Below are 22,887 nucleotides of genomic sequence, written 5' to 3'. Positions count from 1 at the left end.
AAGAGATCTGGCTCATGGGGCACTGAGAATTGCCAGGGTACAGGGAAAGGCTGCATGGCCCCTTTCCACTAAGCCTTAGGGAGCAGGGTAGTGTAGGCACTGCTCTGCTACCTTAATGCCTCTTGTTCATTCCTCTAAGCAGGGATGGTCCTGCTTGTTGGCTGACCTTATTGGGGCTGCTTTGTGACCCAGTGTGTCTGCAGTGGGATCTAGGCTCTAGTCCCGAGGAAAAGATTCTGGCGTAGAAAAATTTGTATGGAGAAACACCGAATGTCCAGGTGATTAAGACCTTGCTTCACAGAAGTCCTCCATTAAGGAGGAGGAAAAATAAGGAATGGAATCAATCAATGTAGCAATGTGAAGTGTCACAAAGCTAAGAGATGCCCTCCGCTCCACTAATTAATGTTATCCTTCTGGTCTGACAGGTAAGGAATAACTCTGCACGGATCTGTGCCAGGGAAACTCATGCTTAGAAAAACAAATTAATTAAAGCTGGGTGCAGCCATCAAAATAACGGTGGCGACTGCAGGGATGTGGTCTAAAATTGAAAAATAAACTCTGGAAAATGAGTTTTCAGAGTGGGCCTTCTGAAAATTCTCTCTGGAAGCCTCGTGCTCTTTGCGTTCTGGAGATGGACATCTGCAATCTTTGGATCTAAAATCTGCTTTGCATTGAATCGCTGACCATCAGTAACGACTCTCAGCTTAGCTGGAAGGAGAACAGCTGCCTGTGAGATGGTGCTGTTAGACTCAGCCTTTCAAGACACTCTTATCCCCCTATCTAGACTCTGTTGCCTGAGACTAGGAAAGGGAACGTATGGATACATTTATACGTACAGAGCTTTTTATTTTCCCTTCATCGCAGAAAATACACATTTATCAAGCAGATTAACGGAAGAAATCGTTCAGGTATGAGAACATTAGAAATACTCCAGACCTTACAGCAATGTTTCCGGTTCCCATTCCGTGCACACTAATTTTTTTCGGGGGGGGGGGGTTCTCATGTTGGGTGCCCAATTGGATATGACCAGGGCTCATTTTTTCAGCAGCATGGAGCACTAGTAGCTCATGTTGACTTTGGTAGGGGCAGCGAGTGCTCAGCACCTCTGAAAACCAGGATCTGGCATGTCAGATTTGGCACCTGAAAACAGGCATCCAAAATTAATGGACGCTTCCAAAGACTGAGGCCTTAGATGCCATTGCACTTAACATACAACAGTGACAGGCAACTTATGAATACCATTGGCAGACAGCACCACTTCCTCTAATTGTGCAGTATCCAGTCCTGTGGATGAAATTGTCCCTAAATTATTGGATACTGCCAGTTGGACCTGCCCCCCTGAACCCCAAGACTGGCATAGTTCTGGAGCAAGAAATATTTTATAAAATGCCTACCCCCCACTTTTGTAAAGATGCAGGCTTCTCACTCAAGGCAACTTTAGAATGGTTTGTATTTATATTATTCACAGCCCATGGATCCTTTCAGCTGTAAACCATCAAGAGTTCCAAACTTGGGGTCTGATCTTGCCTCCCCTCTGCTCAAATGACTCTCATTGATGAGAATGGCACTTCTAGGCATGGAAGGATTCAGAATCAGACTGAGTAAATACATCAGCAGATTTGCTACTCACCTCTCTTCCATTTTGCTGATAGCTACCACCGCTGTCTTCAGAGAGGAAGCCACTTACTCCCCTAATGTAACTAGTGCAGTATGTGAGGAAAGGACGGAGCCATGGTGGATGTATCTGGGGCCAAAGGCTCTGAGCTGCCCCGGTTTAAGCCAGCAGGGAATTTAGGCCTGGTGCCTAGGTTGGTGACTGGCACACTGGAAATCTGCAGCTAGACCTGCCTCATCCCCAGGTCCCCCTTTAGACATTAGTGCCTTGAACATAGTGAATGTGAAGAGAGCTCCTGGCATTTGTGGTTGGTGCTGCTGGGCTTTGGTTCTCAATCAGTTTTGCAATAACAACAACAGCAAAAGAGGAAGAAGAAGAAGAAATGAAGCGAAAGTTCAGTAGATGCAGAAACAAGAGAACCCTGCTTACAAAAGGGCTCTGCGTGAAGCCTGCTACGCTGGTCCTGGTGAAATATTCCTTTCTCGAGCGCATTATTTCAAAACAAATCCATTCAGGGCCCGAAGGCCGGCAACACTAACACAGGACAGATAAGAATTCCCCAGGAAACCTTCCGATTAATCCCAAGAGTCCACTTAGAAGCATGAACATTTATTTTTTCAAAAAGTCCCGTTGCCCAGACACCAGATAATAAGCCTGGTTGTCAAGGGGGCAAGGAGCAGATAGCAGGGTGAAGGACGAGCTAGCTATTGAATGCATCTCCTCTTGGAAGTGATGTTGGAGGCTGTCTCTGGTCCTAGAGCAGCAGTGAAAAGTGTAGGCAGTTGGCTATGGGGAGAGAAGCTGATGTTTCGTGCCCTCCCTTCCCACTAGTTCCATCTAGGGATCAGGAGACAGCTGTGCTGCTGGGGCAGGAACAAGGAGCCCAGGCTAACTGTCTGCCTTCTGAGTACCTCACAACTTTGTAACTCTGCCCCCAGCTCCAGCTTTCAAATCCAGTTCTATTGTGAGCAAGAAAGGAAATTTCAGCAGGGTCATGGGGAGGAGGGGAGCTGATGTCCAGGGAGACTTAGATCTTCATTTCACGCTGGCTGATGCTTTTCAGGACATCTCTCATTACCCTGTCAAGGTGCATTTCCCCTTTGACTTGATGGATTTCTGGTCTTCAATTAATACCTGAAAGCTGAAGCGTGCGAGGCTGTATTCCCTTCCTCCCCTTGAACCTATTTTGCATGGTGCAGCGATTGCTGCTGTCATGGACAATCTTTTTTTTTTTTCCTCCCCCTCAAGTCATGTCTTGGTGGTGAATATAATAAATGTGAAGCAGAACAATGCCCCTGGACAGGGCTGTCCGCCTCGGAGCGCTTTTGAAGCCGAAGATTGATGTTTCTTGCAAAGCTGAGGGAGGTGACTCAGAACTCCTCTCCCTCCACAGCTGTGGAGGTGGGGAGTCAGAGAAGAACATTGCCCTCTACTATGGATGGAAGACATGGGGATGGGGCGATGCACAAGTGGCTTCAAACACCTTTGTCCTTAGCTCAGCTGTGCCAGACATCAGGATCTGAGCCCGAAGTTTTCATTTAATAAAGTGGGGTTGCAAACCTGATAGTTGTGCAGAAAACCTTATAAAATGTGAGCCCAACATCAGCCAATGAGGTGTGGTCCTCCTGACCCAGCGGACCCCGTCTCAGTGGCTTGTTGACTCTGAAACTGTAGGGAGCTGTTTTAAATGTGAACACTGTAAACTGATGGTCACCTCAGCAGATGATACCAGTGTGGGCCTCCTCCACAATCCTAGACCGCTTCCCAGGGGCCAAAAGACCCCGCTGGCCCCCTGCTCAGCTGCCAGGTTCTCCACCTTCCCCCCGACAACACAGTTCAGTTCCATCAAGACACCGCCCTGTGGCACACTGGAAACCCCTCATGCCGGGGCAGTGCACAGCAAATGCAACTACGTACAAAATTCAATGTGCGGCCTGGACTATCCATGGCCACGTCAACCAGCTCAGCTGGTGCAGAATGTCCAGTGGGCTGCACCAGGGTGGCGCAGACGTTAGATGCAGCTCACTGCAGAGTACATGGGGCCTTGGCTCATTGTCTGTCTGGAGTGGCCAAGTAGCAAATGGCTGGAGAATCTGACCGACCCTCTCCACCCCAGGAGGTGGCTGGTCCCGCCGGGTCAGGAATGAAGATCCCAGATGGGGGTGTGTGGGGGAGCTTGCATCGCTGTCCAGACAGTCCCTGTGTTACGGGCAGTCTACCTACCACCTATCTGCCTCTGGGGCTGTTGATCTAGCACTGAATTCCCGTTGGGGAAAAAACAGAAAAGCAAAACCTCCTGTTGCTACAGAGCTTGCTTCCAGATCCAGCTGGAGCAGGTGGCATGAATGTGTAAAAGCAGCTATAAGACCGATTTACCCCCTGCATTATCTATTAAGCTGCTCCCCATGCAGCAGGTTCAACCACCATTGCAGCACTGCAGGAGCCTCCCACTTGAAGTACCAGGGTCACTAGTCAGTCTGTTTGTGCCTCCCATCAAAGAGGCCTATTCTCTTCTCAGTGGGCCAGATTCTTAGCTGGTGTAAATGGATGTAGCCCCATCAAAATCAATGCAGCTACACCAGTTTTACACCAGTTGAAGGTCTGGCCCAATATGTGCTAAAAAGGGTGGTGGGGGGGAATGGCACAGGTGCCTTTTACTGGTAATGAGAGTTACAGTCACATGCAAAATCCCTGCAGGTCAAGATGAGACTGTGATGAGAATCCCCAGCAAAGGGGATGCAGTGTATTGGAACACGGGGCTAGCAGTCGGAAGAGCTGGGGGTTCATTCAGAGTTTGCCAGTGACTTGTCATGTGACTTTGGTCAAGTCACTAGCTTCTGTGCCTCAGTTTCCCCATCTCTGAAATGGCATGAATACCCACTTTTGGTGGAATGCTTTGAGATCCCTGGGTACAAGGTGCTATCTGCATAGGAGGGGGTAGTGGTGGTGTGAGAACATGCCTTCTCTGAGATGTCTACCCTGGATACTGAATAAGGAATGCCCCTGGCAGGGCATATTCTGTCAGTGCGGATGTTCAGGGAGAGAATGCAGCCTGGCTACAGTGTTCAGAGGTACTCCCGCTGCATCTTTGGTGTCTAGGTCATTCTAACGCCCAGTGCTACTGTCTCCAAACAGCACTATCTGGTATGAGCTGCATGCGCGGGAGTGGCCTTTCAAGACGCAACCGGCAGAGGCAATAATATGGCAAGTGGGAAGAGGGATGAAGCCCAACCTCAGCCAGATCGGCATGGGCAAAGAGATATCGGTATGTGATGTGGCAGTTTGTTCAGGTGGGTGGGGGGAGGTGCTCCCATTGTGAGGCACTCTAGCATCTCCAACCGCTCTAGCGTCTCCAAAAATCACCTTTGCTGGGGTGGCCCGTGGGCCAAAGAAAATGCGGTTGTGTTGTGTGCCAGGATCTAACTTCCCTTCCTGCTGTCTCAGCCAGAAGAGACTGCCAGGGTGGTGGAGGCTCATGCAGTCCCTAGAGGGGAAGGAGCGCCTCATGTCACTCCACACCAGCCACCTTTTGACCCACTTGACCTATTGTTGGTGGGCCCCATCCAGCTCTTATTGGCTGGAAGGAAGAAGGTGTTACGGGTAGGGGAGAGCTGCAGGGCTCCAGCAGCAAAGCAGGGTGTATCCCTTCCCCTTCCAGAGAGGGAACACAGCAGCTCCGCCCTTTCTGCATTTACCCAGCCTTTTGTGGGGTCTGGGAGGTGGCATGTGCGCCTTGGAGTGAACTCCACTGTTCCTCCCACCCTTCTTTGCAAGGATATGGGGCCCAAGCTACAGGATTCACGTCAAGATCTGATCTCCCTCAAAGTTCGGGACCTTGTGAATGGTGAGGAGTTTGTTTCAGCCCATGGTAGAGATGGGCAGATGCAAAATTCCCCAAAGCACGCAGGTGCCTAGGATCCAGGGCTTTGTCTCGGCCTGTCTCTATCTGGGTTTGTGCAGTCCCAGTAAAGTGTGTGGAGAGGGCTAGCTCCGTTGTTTCATTGTCTGTCTTGTGCGTGCTGCAGGACATCCTTCTCTTCTGCTGGGCGTATGAACAAGAGGAGAGACCCACCTTCACCAAGCTCATGGAGATGCTGGAGAAACTGCCAAAGCGGAACCGTCGCCTTTCGCACCCCGGGCACTTTTGGAAGTCGGCAGAGTAAGGCTCCTGCCCTGTGTTTCCACTGATTCTCCTCTCCCTGTGCCTGGTGCTCTCGCTCTTCCGTGGGTCAGCACCTTACACAAGTCTGCCAGTAATGCTGCCCATTGGCATTGGGGTGGGTGGAGGAGGGGAGTGGAGCCTGATTAACAGAGAAGTCCTTCACCCCCACCCCCTCCCCCGGGCATTTCCAATGGCAGCAGTCCCTGGTCTGTGGTCCATGGACCATTGGTGATATGGGGAACATGTGTCGGTGATGCTTAGGGAGCTGGCTGGTCACATGGTGACCATTTGTAAAATGGGGATAAGGATCCTTACCTCCCATTGTAAAGTGCTTTGAGATATGCTGATGAAAAGCACTATATAAAACTAGGTGGTGGTGTTATGGTGCTGACTTTTCTTTGTACCAGCCGCTGCTATTGATGAGCATCCTGGAGCCCAGGTAAGTTGTTGAAAACAAGCAGGAGGAGCCAGTTTAGCTGCCTCCAGTGGGATTGCTGCTTGATAAAGCGGAAGAGGGAATGGGCTGCCCTTGGGGTCTGGGGTGACTGGAGCTATCAGGTGCCACTGGGAAAGGAATGTTCAGTGGCAAGGGGAGCACTGGTGAGCGGGGAGTAGGGAAGACGAGGGGCAGTCTGTGTGCTGGTGAATGAGGGGGAGGGAGGTCTTTGGGTGGTGAATGGGGCAGGGAGAGAGGTGGCCCATATGGTGGTGAATGGGTGTGGAGGAGGTGACTGCATCCCAATGTACCCCACACTCGGAAGAAGTTGGAGAACCCTTGCCCTAGGCCTGCAGTTCTGCGTTTAGCTGTTACATTCCAGGCACAGTTACTCATCAGAGACATACAAGTTTTCCAAAGCATCAGCATGCCTTTGTTAGTTAATCAGACAGAGAGAGGTTACATGCGTTTCCTGCAGCCACCTCCCCACATATCACCTGACACTGCATTAGCAGTATCCGGCGGGAGCTGTCACTGAGTCAGCAATGGACCTCAAACTGGAGTTCCTAAAATGTGCCTTATAGCACAATAATGCCTATCTATGTGTTGCTGAGACATGATATACAGTACGTATGCTTCCAGTACAGTCATAAGTATACTTAACATCGTGGAGAAGACTTGCCTGGCCTTTCCAAAGGCTGTTAATGTGTGGCCCATGGTTGCCTCACACTGCACCATGGCTTCAGAGAGACATTGCTCAGGTTTCAATACGTTATTGTCAAGGATGTTTTCATTTCTGAGACTGAGAAGTCAAGAGAGGTGGCAATTTGTGGGTAGCCGTTTGTCTCCAGGGGGCCATTCACATGTGAGAGTACCGCACGGGTCAGCCTTTCAGGATCAAACAGCAGGAGAGTTTGCAGGGCCAGGAGAAAGCTCTCAGTTCTGACACAAGCATCTGTCAGCCGAATCCTGTCCTCACATCATTTTGGCTTAGTGCTTCGTCAGATCTCCCACTGGCTTCAATGAACACTTTGCCTGAGTAGATCCCACATAAGGGACTCTGGATTTGGCCCTATAATAGCTCCAGGGAGAATGCAGAAAATCATATCCCCAACTAAATTGTTTGATTTTCTCCCCCTAAGTTTCCTCAGTGGGAAGGTCCTTCTCTCACTGTCTATTTTTCCTCTACAATACCTAGTGAATACACAGGGAAATAAATTAATTCACAACATGGGGAGCAGCATGCACAGTTCCATAGACGTATCAAGCTGGAGGGGAGAGATTTGTCTTTATCTTGGAGTATATTTTCTGCCATGGAAATTGTAGAATGGATTGGCAGGACAGGACACTACAGGAATAATGGATTGGGGAGAGTTGTGCTAATCCACCCACAAAAGGTAACCAAGGCCTTCTTGCATTTGGACTCATCTTACTTGTGCAATCATCTTTCTGGAAGACAATGAAGAGCCTTGAGATGCTGATTTCTCATCCTACATCTGGCAACCGAATCTCCCAGCCTAGCATTCTAGCTCTGTTCTGTAGCCCCATATGAGCTGCTGAGGCCCTCAGTTATTCCTTGTGCGCCTCTCTCAGAGCTCTTTAAATTGCAGAATGTCTCATGCTCACATTGGAGAACAAGGGCTTGGGAAACTCTTCCCCATAGAATCTCCCTGTTTAAAGTTCTCAGCTACAGAAATTCCTGTTGCCCCACCTTTATTAGTGTTTGGAGGCAGGGCACACCAGCAATCCCAGAGATAATAAAATATCAGCCTTGAGAAGTCTACAGTAGATGGTCCAAAGCCTGCCATGAATTTAGGTGGTTTGACAGGAGTGATGTTAATTGATAGTTCGTGGTGGAACTATCCACGAGTTCCAGGCAGTAGCTCCAGAGATCTTACAAGGAAGGCCAGAGGTTGATGAACCCAAAGTTGGTAGGTTACATGCTTGCTTCATTGCGTTTGGTCATTTAAACAGCTGCCCTTTAGGGTATTGCACTCACTTTGCCCTTGCTATGACAGCTGGCAAACTTCTTCTGGCTGGCAGCTTACCCTAATTACTGCAAGTTTGCCCTCTGTTTCTGGTTGCTGTGTTTGGGAGATGATGAGTGGGAGAGGATTTCAGATCCGCAGTTGTTTTCTGTCAGAGATATCTCTCTGGCTCCCTCGTTAAGGAGAGGTTGGCTGCTGCTTGTCTCCTTGGTGTTGCTGCTTCTTCCAGAGCAGTGTCACAGGGTAATGAGAGCGGCATTGTGCACTGTAGTAATGATTTGCTTACCGCTCACCCGCGCTCTCCCCCAGCAACTGGTTCCTCATCTCTCTGGGAGGTGGAATTCAGGCAGACCCGAATATGCCTGAGACCACACGGCTGTCCATCCCCCGCACCCCACCAGTTGCTAAGCCAGCTGTATGCGTGCTGCTGAGGTGAACATGACCAGCTGTTTCCATTCCCCACCCTGCTTTGCACATGGACGTGTTTGCATGGGAGGCTTGGGAGAAGGTGGCTGCTAGCGTACACCCAGCCTTTCAGCAGCATGGAACCAACACCTATAACATGATTGTTAATTAATAAACGCACCCCTGACTCACTGTCCTTGGCCTATGGGCTAAGATGACATATGCTGTCAGTTTGATACACGGTATTATACATCCTCTGGGAACTTCGTGCCCCCCTTGGCAACGGACTAGATGATCTGACAGTTCTCCCCTGACTCTTACGACTGTGATGTGCCTGTTGTGTAATCATCTCTCTGAGACGATGGTCACAGACTGAATGAACAAAAATGTTTCCACGAAGCCCTGCCATGTTTGGGCCCAGATCCTCAAAGGGATCTATGTGCCTAACTCCCATTGATTTATGTTGCCTTCAGACCTTTCAGGGTCTTGGCCCAAACCTCTAGGTGCTAGAGGTAATGCAGATTCTCCCCTTGCTGCCATTGTCAGGCCTAGTAAATCTGTAGCTTTGTATTCCTGCTTATCACCAGTTGCTGGGTAGTGGTGGGTAACGGGGTTCTTGAGTAGCTGTTACGAGAAGGGCAGGATGATTGTGGAAATGGACATGGGGAATCATGGTCAAAAGAGGTCTTGTAGCTAAGGGTCTGATATGGAATAGAGACCTATAACAGGGCTGCCCGGATGCTTGCTGCCGACGTCCTGAAGCGAAGGGGGCATTAGAGATGATAGATCAGGTACTTGGATGCTACGGTAACTGTATAAAAACTTTGTCATTTATCATCGTCTTGTTTACGCAAACACACTGTGTATGTATGGAACGATAGAATTCTACACATGCAGGGCGGGAAGGGACCTCAAGAGGTCTAATCCATCCCTCCGCGCTGAGGCAGGAGATAAAGGGACAACTACATATACAATTTTCTCCCCCACCAATCTGGGCAAGAAAACATCAAACAATAATGTGAACCTAACTGATATGGGGGTACCCGGGGGGAGGTGCAATTACTTAAGCCGTCTTACCATCTCCATGGTAACCCTCCTTTGCATAAGAACGAATGGACTTGTTGGAACTTTACCTGCCACATGTTCCTTCCATCCAGTGAGTAACCCCCAGGTCAGCATGAATCCCCTGACGGGAGTAGGTTAATGTTTGGAGAGGTCTGTTCCATGGTGGGCGGCACCTTGGAGGGAACTGCACTCAGCAGAACGTCCAGCTGTCCTTGTTCAGGTGCTGACTGCTGTCTGTCTGGTCTCTCCTCTCCAGGCTGTGACAGATGGAGTTAAGGGACGGTGCCTTTCTCATCCCTTCAGTCCTCCTCCTCCCCTTCCTCTCTCTTTCCTCCATGCACTAAGGAAGACCAGAGGGTACCATGGACTGGGAGCGTGGAAGGAATAAAGACACTTCCTGCTGATTCTCTCCCTGTCCCCAGATGCTTACCCACTCTCCAGAATAACCAGCCAGCTTTGGACAGGAGGAACGCAGAATAAACAGCCAGGATTGGACAGGAGGAATGCAGAATTCCCAACGGTGGTCTTGAAGGAATCCTAGAGGGAAATGTCTGGAGAGAGAAGAGGTTGGAAAGAACAACCACCAAGCGCTGTATAGACTTGTCATGGAGTCCCCCTTCACTCCAGCAAAGGCCGTGAGTGAGGGGGCTGTGAGAGTGTGTGTGTGTGTGTGTGTGTGTGTGTGTGTGTGTGTGTGTGTGTGTGTGTGTGTGTAATTGATCTTTTGAGATTTTTCTTCTGGTTCATACTGAGCGGGAAGCAACCAGCTTCAGTTGAGCACTGTGGCTTCTGAGACCCCAATCAGCTGTTCAGTGCGAACGTGGGGCCTTTGGGGGATTGTTTTCTTCTTTTTTTTAAAGAGGAATCTTGCTGCTCCATCAGTTTATCACTGGAGACTGTGCCCGCTCGGTGGGGAGGGGGGATTTTTCACTGCTGTCAGCTGATTCCTGCAGGGAAACGTGTCTGCAGAGACAGTTATGAGAGCCCTGCTCCACCGCTGCTCTGCAGAACCTTGATAAACACCTTTCACCTTTCACAAGTGGCTTCTCTACCTCCCGCCCACACTCAGTCACTCTCACCCTGTCTCTCTCTGCCTCTCCGCATGGCACAGATCCAAATTCGTATTCATTTTAACGTTTTGCGCTGTCTTGAATCTAACCAGCAAATCTTCCTTTCTTTGCTCCCCAGTGCTGCAGCTTTCTCACTTGTGCCCTCCACCCTCTCCCTGTTTGCCCATGTTATACGTGCAGGGGGGTCTGGTTTTCAGGCACATTGCGCACGGCTGAGCAGATGCACCCATGCAAATTGAGGTTCAAGTCCATGCCTGGACCCCACACACACACACAAAGTAGGGCTTTGCAGTCAGGCATCTAGCAGGGCATTGGGAAAATGTGTGCTGGCGGGAGGTCTGAAAACAGACCCCCAGCATGCAGAGTGCACATGTGTCTAGATTTTAGAGAGACACAGACGATAGTCTGAAAATTTATGCGAACAAGCCTATGAAACCCTCACATGTCAGTGCATAAACTGAGCGCTAATTTCCTTTGGTTAGAAGGGACTTTCCTTATGGACAAACCATTCCACAGTTGTCCACCGTGGTTTCTTCCATCTTTTTCCGAAACATCGGGCCCTGGCCACTGTCTGACACTGTCTGACTAGATGGACCACAGGTCTGATGCAGTATAGCTATTCCTGTGTTCCTGTCGTGTTTTTCCCCCCAATGTATTTCTTTGGTGGACTGGATGGTTTAGCGGGTTAGTAATGGAATAGAAGTTTTCACCTCTAGGCCACCTGTTGCAATCCAGACTGGGCTAGTAGTAGGGTTGCCAATCCTCCAAGATTGGCCTGGAGTCTCCAGGAATTAAAGATTAAATTTTAATTAAAGATTGTCATGTGATGAAATCTCCAGGAATACATCCAACCAAAACAGGCCACCCTAGCTAGTAGTGACCAAAAATCACCCCCAGCTGATGGCTGCTTGATGGCCTATGTACAATGAGCTGGTAATCTCAGTTAAGATTGTAGAAGACACAAGCTGCAGCCTTGTTTGCATTCACAGCAGCTAGGCCCAGGGTTTGAACAACTCTCTAAACCCTTGGAGCGAATCCCTCCAAGTCAGGGTTGAAGCTCCTTGATGTGCGGTGCTTATGCTGCACCTGTTCTCAAGTTAGCTAGAAAGCTTCCCTTCCCCAGCTGTGAGTCCTGGATTTTTCAGAGATCACAGCTATTTGTCTGCAACGTTCACTTCTGTCATAACCTGGGTTCTCTCTGTACCTGCCAGGGAGCAAGATGTGTGGCCTGGATCCTTATCCATTTTTCTGTACATTCCTTTCCTCTTACTCTGCACTCTCTGAAGAGCTGCTTCATGGTCAGCATCTTAGTGCTCCTGTTTTCACTGGAGTACCACATACCAGTGTTGCTGTATCAGTCAGTTTGGATGGGGCCTTGAGCCCATTACACTAGATATCAAGTGACAGATGAGAGCAAATTGCATTTTCGGGCCTTTATTAAACATAATTACTTGACAGGAACCATCCTGAATCATTTAATTGTGGTATAAATTAGCTTTAATGGGGAGGTGTTACAGGGCTCTGAAAACTAACCCAGTTCTGTTTTATTTCCATTAATTACTTTAACCCACTTTTCCTTATATTGTAACTGGTTTAACCTAAATAAATGATGGTTAAAAACTTACTCAAAACGTTACATCTTGGGGGGAAATTGCTTTGATTGCGAGACCATACAACAAAGTGGGCTTATTCTATTAAATTTGCGTGTGTGTTTGTGTGTCTAAAACTTAGAGATGGGCACAGTATGTAGGGATTGATTCTGGATCCCAACTTCCTCTAAGTTCAATGCTGTTTGAATGCAGGGCATTTTGCTCAGGCTTGTTTCTAATGCTTTATGGAGGAGAGTTTCAAAATCACTCAGCACTAGACTAACTGTGCTCCCAGTGAAGTCAAGAAAGTGGGAGGTAGTGTGGCCTAGTGGATAGATTTGCTGGACTGGGAGTGCGGAGACCTAGGTTCTATGCCTGGCTCTGCAAGTCCTGCTTGGTGACCTTGGGCAAATCATTTCCCTCTCAGTGCCTCAGTTTCCCCATCTATGAAATGGGGGTGATGATTCTGAACTCCTTTGTAAAGTGCTTTGAGATCTACTGATGACAAGTGTTGTTGTTAAAGCATTTTACTGTTGACTTCAATGGGAACAGAATACATTCTACCAGTTTTACCATGCATAGTCGCACTCTGTCCTGCACTGACTAGGAGTTGTATGTGAATGGCCAAAGGGTCAAATCTGCCTTTGCTATACCTCTGTACTGTAAATGGAGTGAGCCAGGGCAGCATTTGGCCCTCTGGATGTGAGTTACACACCATGCTAGGCAGCCGCACAGACTGTCCGTCCCTTAAGGCTGATGAGTCTGCAGCTCACTGCTGGGTTGCTTTGCTGTCACCCTAAAACCCACAGAAGAAATAAGGGGGTTCTATCTTCTCTCTCTGTCGAGATGTCGCCATGTGATCATAGCTGGGCCCAGTAGCTTCTGTTCCTTGTTCCTCTCCCATTTCTCACCTCCTAGCATACAGCAGCTTCTTCATTACACCCAGGGTAGCAAGAGAGCTGTTTTCTCTCAGCCTTGCTTTCTTCACCCCTTTCTCCCTCCCGCTTTCCTTGTCCCTTCTTGTGCTGCTCTCCCTTATCCCCCCATCTCTGCAGTCCTCCGTTTATGTGCGTGCATCATGTGCCAAAAATGTCATTGCACTAATCCTTGGAGTCTCTCTAAGGAGTTTTCCCCAATGCCGTCTCTGTCTCGGGATGGAAAAGGCAGTCCCTCGGGACTGTGGGAGCAGAGGGGAAGGTTCTTTCCAATCTTTGCTCCAGGGAAAGGCGTTGGGTTTGGACTTGTCCATCACTCCGTCCCCTGCTTCCTTTCCACTCAGTACCTGAATTCGGTTCTGGGTTGCTGTCTGTGCATGTGGGACGGGTGCATGGAGCTACTTGTGCGTGTCTGGGGGAGGAGAGGGGAAAGTGCTTGGAGGTTTGTGTTGTGGCATTTGAGTTTACATATCTGAGCACTGAGGGGGAGAAATTATATGTTGGTGTCTTGTCTTTATTGACTTTTTTTTAATGATGGTTTTGTTTGTAGAGTAATGGGCTCAAATAGATTGTTTTGTGCACAAACCAAGAGGTGGTGGGTTCCCTGGACTCCACGTGGTAATAGACACAGTGGCATGCGTGCTTTGCTGACCCTAAAAGAAAAAAGTACGGTGATGCACACAGTGCGTTGTGGTGAAGAGTAAGTAACTCTCTACCCAACCTCAAGCTAAAGATATCTCAACTTCTCTGATACTGCCTTCATAGTCAGTCACAGAACATTTCCCACCGTGCTTTGAAAGTTCATAAGCAGTCCCTGTATCTAATTTTGTGTTATCTGCCCTGCCCCCTTCTGGTGGAATGGAGTGGTGCAGCGACTCCTCCTCTTTCATATGTTGAGGGGATTGTCATGTTTGAGAAAGGTGCGTTTATTTATACCCTATTGCCTGAAGGACTCTGTTTAGCTACCTGGCTAGGTGCAGCATGGGCTGCAACAGTTCATTGCCTCCACCAGTGTGCCTCAGCCTTTGCAATGGGCATGGCAGGTTGATCTCTGTGCCCATTCATTCCTCAGCCTTTCTTGTGAGTGCCAACACGGGTGCCAATTGTGGGAGAGGGGTCCCAGCTCCCTAGGTAGGTGGGCTGACATCACCTTTCACAGCAGCAGCCAAAGCAGCTTTAGATGGCAATGACTGTAGTTGGCAAGGACTTTCAGCCACTGCTGACTTTGTGACCTTGGAAGTTGACAAGGACCTTTACATGGGTCGGGTGCTAACCAATCCCCAAATATGCTGCTTCTGGTTGTGACTGACAACTCGCCCCTTTGCAGCAGACGATTGCCATGCAACTTTGCTCCAGGTCTGGCTCACCCTGAGAGAATGCTGTTTCCATTCATCTATTGTCACCCATGTTTTGGGCAGGTACAATGGTTGTCGTTAGAAAAGTCAACGGTGGTACCTGACAATGCTCCATTTTAACACTGTATATGGAACAGGAGATACCCGCGATGTCCCTGGTTCATGTGTGTTAACCCAGCATGCTCCTCCATAGGTACGCCTCTCGCCAGAGGAGTGCCTTGCAAACTTGAGGAGCTGTGACAGCAGAGGAAAGATCTGGTATCGCTAATATTTTCACTGTAACTTGAAAGAGGGAGCCAAGCTCAATTTCCGGCTGTGCCATTAGCTGTTCCATGGCTCGTGTAGGGGGAAAGGATTGATTATATTGTACTGACAGCCCGTGTTTTCTGTTAGACGGGAGACTGTACTGACAGCACAGGATTTAATGGATGGGACGCATCCATTCCTCTCCTCTGTCTCAGATTATTTATGCCCCCCGTCATGCTGTTCAGCTGCCTCCTAGATCATTGGGAAAGCTAATCTGGAATCCAGCTTCAGCAATCAGAGTCTTCCCAGAAAGGCCATTTTGTTCCTATTAAACCATTTTCATTTAAAATTTGATGGGACTTCAGAGCCCAAGAATTAACCAGTGGAACAGGCCAGAGAGATATAATAGTTGGAGGGACTGTGGACCAAACTCTGTCTTGACATTAGGGAATGCAACTTTCCTTGGCATCAACAGGAGTTGTGCTCGCTTATGCAAGAGCTCAGTTTGGCCCTGTGTGTACAATGTGCTGCTGGGTGGAGAGATGCAGAGGTGCAGCAATTGGCCTGAGGACTCCTGCACTTGAGTGACTTCCTGAAGAAACGTCTCAACACCTTTTGCCACTTGCCTACAAGAATTTCACCATAATGCAGCAGACCCCTCATCTGTTTTATCAGCCGGCTGAGACCTGAGCAAATGAACCGTTCAGATAGTAACTGGCTAGAGGAAGGGCAGGTTTGTTCATACGTTAGCTCCAGCGTCTATGTAAAAGGCTTGCACCCTGAGGAGCTCACTACAATCAAATGATGGCGAGCCAGAAGAGTCAAGTTTCTTGTAGCATATTTTGGGATGGAAGATGAGGAGCCCGTGGGTGGCCATGTACCTAGCCATTCTTCTCTTCTGCAGGGAGCCTACCCTGTTACTCTCTTCCCGTCCTATCCTCAAAGGCAGTTCAGATAGGAGACCAAAATGGAATGTGTTTTATGCAAAATAAAGTTCTATATCAAAGACAACCCTAGATCAAGTAAATAAAAGATGGTTACAAGGAGGAGGGAGAGGAATTGTTCTTCTCAACCTCTGAGGACAGCACAAGAAGGAATGGGCTTAAATTGCAGCAAGGGAGTTTAGGTTGGACATTAGGAAAAACTTCCCAACTGTCAGGTTAGTTAAGCACGGGAATAAATTGCCTAGGGAGGTTGTAGAATCTCCATCATTGGGGATTTTTAAGAGCAAGTTAGACAAACACCGGTCAGGGATGATCTAGGTAATTCTTAGTCCTGCCTTGAGTGCAGGGGACTGGACTAGATGACCTCTCAAGGTCCCTTCCAGTCCCATGATTCTATGATCAGCATCTAGTTTGGGTGGAAATGTGCCCATGTGCCCACCCTCTAATTTGGACTTTGGAAAGCCCCTGAATGGCTTGTCAAACTGTGGCTAGATAACATCTGGTTTGCACATGTCACTTATTAGGATGGAAGGCATGGATCTTTCCAGTAGCACTAGATTTTGCATTCATTAGGGTGAGGGGAGCAGGGTATGAAGCCATCAAAAGCTCATAGAGAAGTTCTGTTTGCTCTGTGCTTACCCTAGTTTAACAGACCATTATTCAGCTAAACGACTGCAGCTTCCTCCCCAGTTTGTGGGCTGTCCCCAAAGACATTTACACTTAAGGTGTACATCAAAATTAACCAGTCTGCCTGTCTTCTTCCAGTTGAACGGTTAAACTAGAGGCTTGGGAGAATGCTGCCTTCTGACCTGGCTGCCTGTAAGGTGTGTTGTCATTCACTGACCATGCCAGCGAGCATCGTGCCTGGCCCTGGTCTGGGAAGACTGAGGGCACTAAGTGAGATGATAGGCCTTGTCCATCTCTGCTTTCTACTGCTGTGAAAAATCGGAATCCCGTTATGTGCCCCCACGTCTTCCGTCCCAAACTTGGCAGGCCCGGATAAAATGTGATGTACTGAAAGCACCCCACTCCTGTCCCCCATTTCTGTTTTGAGAGAGGCTACAGCGAAAAAGTCCAGTTCCCCCTCTGTGGGCCAGTGTGTTTGCACAGATTAAATGAGGTTGCTGGGAGATTAATGCCAGATTCAGGGTGTATTAACAGAGAGGAGTGAATAATCCAGCCAGAAAATCAATGTTAGCCTCTTTCTGCTCTCACAGTGGGTCTGCTCGGAAGACCAAACGTCACCTTTTTGTACATTCTGAAAGCAGGTAGGTGCACCATGGACTCTCCTTTTGATGGATGGGAAGTCATTGTGCCCCTACCCCTAAAGCAGGGTGTTACCAAGAAGAGTTCCCCAGGGGCACCATGACCTAAGCACAGGGACAGTCTTTTTTTGGCTCTACAGGAGCAACAGGGCTCTTCTTATCATGTGTTCTCTGGCCATTGCTGCCCAAGCATCTGGGCACTTCAAATCTTGATGATACTTCTTAATAAACGTCCCTTGCACTCTGCAACAAAAATATCTCCAGTTGTTTCCTCCATATCTTTCCTGCTTTTTTCCCTCATGATAACGTCTCACCCGGGCCATGAGCAGCGAAGGCTGTTGCACAATAGTGTAGATGAAAAAATAGCTGCCCTGTATTTATCATAAATTAGCTCTGAAGAGCAGCTCCTTTCCTCCATTCAGCCCAGCAACAATTGTTTATGCAAACGTGTTATTTGCATCATGCTTTCTTATTTTTGAAAGTCTTAATTATTAAAAAACAACTCTTATTTTTTTTTTCATTCTTTGTTTTTTAATCCCAGCTTTGTGTATCATTTTTTTTCCGGTTTAAAAATATCCAGCCCGTCACCGCGGAGAGAATGTAGGAGAAAATCTCCACAATGCCATGTAATAGGAGATCCGAAGGAGCAAGGAAGTTCATCCGGTTGCTCAGTTTAGCTGTGCAAGCTCTGGTGGAGACATGGGTTATTTACAGAAGTGTCTTGTGACTGCAAAGTGGCGATGAGCCCAAAATAAACCCCAGATCCAGTTCACAACTTCAGATCACCTTTTTAGGGAGCCATATCAAAATAGGCTAAGATTTAGGAAGGTTCTGATCTGGATTTTGCAGCCCCAAGTTCAGGAGTGTTCTGGTGTGAAGTTTAATTTCAGTCCATTTTCGAGAGATGGATCTGAATGCTCTGTTACGCTAAGAGCCCTGTACACTGCTCTGGCAATGTTAAGTTCTCAGTTACATTCTAAGAACTCCAGCCAGGAAATTCAGGTCAGGAGAGATCTGAGTTTGGGTCCCACCTTTTGACAGCACATTTCAGGGATGGGCAAATGGCATCAAATGTAGTAAGAACTCATCTGAAATCTTCCCTAAATATGAACTGAAACGTGGGTCATTGCAGGGGGAATTTCCATGCTCTCTTTTGGATGTGGGGTACGAGACTGCAGTGGCATCTTGTAGGTTGGTTTTGCCAGCCACAGTCACTGCATGATACAGACCTGGCTGACCCCAGAAGATGTTTGCAAAGGCAGAATAGAAAAGTGATAGTAGTAATGCTTTATAAACAAGCAACGCAATGCTCTGGCTCACCAAAAAAGCAGTTTGGTTTGTTTTCTTCAGCCCATCTTGCAACAAATGGGGAAAAAAAGAATAATGTGAGTTGAAGTAACTATATTCTTTCACTTTCCTGAGTACTAAAATTTCACCAGTATTTAGGGAGAAACCAACCTCTTTTCCTAACAATACCTTCCATAATCAATCCATCAATCAACATCTTGCATGTGACTAAGCAGGACTTGCGGTCAACCTCGTCTGATTATTTGTTCTCTTGAAAGTAGCACAAAGTTAAAATAGATTTCCAAGACTTCCCCATTTTGGGGCAATCTTCCAGTTCACAGGAGAGGTTCCCTAAAAAACCCATGATCATCCTGGTGCTCTAATTTGAAAAAATAATAAAAAAATCCTTTTGGTATAGAGTTTTCTCTTACATGACTACCCTGGCTATTGGGTGACCCCCCGGACAGTATTTTAAATAGTGGGTTTTTAATTAAAAAAAAAAAAAAGCCAGAGCTCCACCCCAGTTCCAGTTCTGAACAGCAGCTCCTCACTTCTCAGTGGGAATCTTTCTTTAAGAAGAGACTTTGGAGGAAAGGTGACTTTTACGCTCGTTAATGCTTAAGATTTTAAGTGGGAGAAAAAGGTACTAGATGAATTAGAAAGACAGCTCTACCGTTCACACCCAACACTGGTTAATTTTTAATCACCGTTTACTACAGGTACCCAGGTATCATATACCACCACAAGACATCTGGGGCAAGCATGCAATCGCTCCTGTGGCTGTTAGAATCATCTGGTGTTACTGCCGTGTCTTCCACAGGCAATGAGGTCCCTTTTCAGAGCACCATGGAAGCAAGGATTGAAAAGACCTTTCAGCTCATCTAGTGCACAGCCTTGCCAGGGCAGTTCCCTAAAGCATGTCTTCTAATGCTATGGTCCAGCCATGGGTGACAATTTCTGAGCAACAGAGCTTCCCTTGGGGAACTCTTCCATGGTGCCCAGTATAGACTGCAATAGCCCAGGGATGGTCACCAGGGTGCAGTAAAGAGGCAGGGGCTACTGCTCCCTCCTCATGACAGAGGTGCCTTTCAGTATATGGCCCAAAAGTGCACTGGTCTCTCTCTTTGCTGCTAAATCTCATTTCAACGTCTGCTGTCCCCCACGCTCTCTCTCAGCATTAATAGAAGCCTTAGATATACCAGGCCAGATTTACCCCTGGTGCAGCTCCTTTTGAATCTGGGCCGTAATCATGGATGAAACTCCCTGCCCCCCGCCCTTTTCCCCCTGGGCCAAATTCTGCTCTAAATTGATCCAGTACCACCTGCTGAGATGCATGGGTGTACCTGAGCCGAGGGTCTGGCCCCACTTCTTTGGCTCGCTAGTCTTTGAGCCCCAGTGACGTGCCCCGGCAGTTGGAGAGTCTGCACACAGGAGCTAACGCTGCAGATGAATAATGCCTGAGTGCGGCCAGCAGCTCCCGTGCTTGCTGTCTGGGTGACTGTATGGTGACCCGGAGAGGTGTGGTGGCTCAGCGGTTGGTCAGTCCCAACTGCAAAGTGATGGTGACTCGTCTCCCCCTTCCCACCGCCCCATTTACTGCAGCTGCTGGGAGGAAAGTTTACTTCTCGTCAGAAAGCCTTTGTACGTCCTGGCTCAGGCACAAATGTTCTCCTCTCTCTGCACGCCCTGCACTCCCATTAGCGTTAATAGGAACTGTGTGTGTGGAACCGGAGCACAATAGACCCCCGAAGTGTCATCTCATAAACAAGACGACACCGCAAATGGCTGCAGACTCTCGGAATGGGTTTTACGCTCATCGGAGCATGGCTGGCATAGGCCCTTCTGCTCTGTTTTCTTCCCGCGGCTCTTGCGAGGGGACAGGCTTAGTCGCCTGTAACTGCTTAAGTGACAAAGTTTTGCCCATTTTCGCGAGGGGATCAGCAGATGCTGATGCTAAGTGATAATAGTCACCTCATTTGCTCTCCGGTGCTAGCTAGACATGGGCTGTGGCATTGCTCGTTGACTAGGCCAACTGGCATTGGTTTGCTGGGCACACTGGAAACAAGCAGGGGATCACTGTGTCCATCCAACCCACTCGCTGGCCTTTGATGCCAGCTCTGTATTTCCGTAGCGGACGTGCCTATGTTCTGGGGATGTTTTTGTCAGTAGGAACCTTTTAGCCAGTTTTCCATGGCATTGCAGCATGGAGAGAAATGCACCCAGCTGGCTGTTTGGCTGTCCATGGTCCCCCGGGTCAGTTGGATCCCTGGGGAATTGGCCAGAACAGCCATATTCAAGCCTGTTATCAACACTTTTTCTTATGTAAATATTCCTGGGCTCAATTCTCTGCTGATATAACTCACATGATTTGTACCTGGAGGCAGCGTGGCCTAGTGGATAGCATGCTGGACAAGGAGCCAGGAGCTCTAGGTTCTAGTCTGGGCTCTGGCCTGCTCGATGACCATTTCACTGATCTGTGCCTCGGTTTCCCCCTTTGTAATATGAGAGTGATGATACTGACCTACTTTGGAGCTCTACAGATGACAAGTGCTATCGAAGAGCTGGTTATTATTATTATATATGTGTATATATAGAAAGAGCCCTATATATATACACACACACATATATATAGGGCTCTTTCTAGTTTGATCCAGCATGACTGTGCATATAATAGGGGAAGATGGGCATCCCAGAGTATACACACCCAATTCCATGAGTCTTCCCGAAATATCAGTGTGCCTTTGAAGCCATTTTGCTGCAACAGCTTCCTACATAAGCTGCTAGGGGCTGGGGAGGACTGGGTCATAGCAGCACCCACTGGGGGTAGTCCAAAAGCAATCCAGTCAGTCCTTCTGTCCCGCCCCTTCCCTCCTACTCAAAACACACACACCAGGAGTGTCGCTAGCAGTTGGAAATGTGCACGCCCACGAAATGAGTCTTTCCCCCCTCAGCATATCCATAGCTTCCCAAGGCAGACCTGCCATTACCCTCAGTGGGCCCAGTCCCTCACTCTCACAACTCCCATTGACTCCCTGAGTTCAACATGAGCCCATTGCATGCAAGTCAGGGAGATATGCCTGTGTGTTCGTTAAAGGCCAGTTAAGGACCAAAAGGACCTGCTACTTGCTGGGGGAAGTGTAGTCCCCTAGCAAATAAAAAGTACCCCTGCAACATGCATGGTGTATGAATCCTGGATTCATGTCAAGTGAAATTCAGTCCCTGCAGAGCCCACACAAAGACTGTGTCACTAGGGGCTCTGTGAGACCGAAGTGGTGCAAAGACTGTCCTGCTCTTTGGACTGCGGCGAGTACCACCCATTAGACCCTTACGCAGTCAGAAGTATGTCTGGCTATCTTTTTTTAAATTTTTTTAGATGCTGAAGTATCCGCTCTCTGGAACACCATTTCTTAATCTGCCCCAGTTAAATCAAAGCAATGACCGGTTTCAAAGCGGAGGGCTAACTGCTGAGAGAAAGACAAGTGAAGATAGCACTTGGGTTAGTGCATCTTGGCTGTCATGGAAAATGAGCATACATGCTCTCTGGGTAGCACTGCAGAACGCAAAAGCCCTGTGTCTATTGCCGGATCCTCAGCCATTTTCTTTTTGCGTCAATCTGCTTGCTGTGGCCACTGCTTAAGTCCACACCTGTGACGAGCACTTGGCATGTTTGATTTTATTCCTTTTCTTTGTTTTCGTTTTGCAAATAGTGACTTTTTGGAAATTTTGTCAGTTGCAAAAGCCTTCTTATTTCCTTTCTCTGTCCAGTATGCTGTTACATTTTCCTGTACATAAAGTATATATAAATATATATACATATCTATCTATATGTATGTATAGAGATATATACATACATATATAACAAACTCTAAATCCTGTACAGTTTCAAACCGAACTTGATGGCCTGCTTTGTTTTCTGTATGTTAGTTATGACTGTTGCAGAATGAGCTGAGATAAAGAGTTTTAATTTTTTGTTTCCCTCTTTTGTTTGGTTTTTATAAATATATATAAATATATATATTTTGTTGTTGTTGTTGCAAAATTCTCGTCACTGGAAGAGAACAATTTGATTCTGGTGCAAAAAAAAAAAAAGCTTAACTGAAAAGGCACGCTGGATCTCACTGATGTAAATTTGTACAGGAACATTTATAAAGTTTTCTACACTTTAAGAAAGTATTTATAATTTCAGCTGTCTGAGTGCGAATCTCTGTGAACTGCAGAACCGGTTAGCCATTTGTTCCTGTGTTTTTTTTGTGTGCAGTGTTTGGTGAGGTAACAGTGTATGAATTATTTATGCCAATAAAGACTTTGAAAACTATTGCATCACATGGTCGTATGGGTCTGTGTCTCTTCTGGGTCTAGAGCTCCCGGCTAGGCATCTGTGCTGCTCGTATTCACGTGTGGCGCTCCTACGGTATCTGAGAACACTCGAATACCTCTCCCCACCCCGCCAACCATCTCAGGCTAGATCTTCACTGCTGAGTCAACATAGCAAGATCACTATAAAATCCTAGTGGAGACAAGGCCC

General features: G+C 47.9%; 1 protein-coding gene across 3 annotated transcripts in view; it reads left to right on the top strand.

The window, feature by feature from the left end:
* Positions 1 to 22,685, top strand: part of KSR2 (kinase suppressor of ras 2) — a 293,238-nt gene extending 270,553 nt beyond the window's left edge. For 2 of the 3 annotated variants that reach the window (XM_048821591.2, XM_048821588.2), the window contains 3 exons: positions 4,751 to 4,880; positions 5,641 to 5,774; positions 9,928 to 22,685. In XM_048821591.2, coding sequence (XP_048677548.1) covers positions 4,751 to 4,880; positions 5,641 to 5,774; positions 9,928 to 9,934 — 271 coding nt within the window. In that variant the 3' untranslated portion in view covers positions 9,935 to 22,685. Of the gene's footprint in view, positions 1 to 4,750; positions 4,881 to 5,640; positions 5,779 to 9,927 lie in introns of those variants that run through there. The other variant, XM_048821589.2, reaches the window with a different exon arrangement.
* Positions 22,686 to 22,887: the final 202 nt, after the last annotated feature.

This window comes from Caretta caretta, chromosome 15 (assembly GCF_965140235.1).
Source record: "Caretta caretta isolate rCarCar2 chromosome 15, rCarCar1.hap1, whole genome shotgun sequence".
Lineage (NCBI taxonomy): Eukaryota > Metazoa > Chordata > Testudines > Cheloniidae > Caretta > Caretta caretta.
The sequence above is the reverse complement of the archived record's forward strand: the minus strand, read 5'-3'. Positions and strand labels throughout refer to the sequence as shown.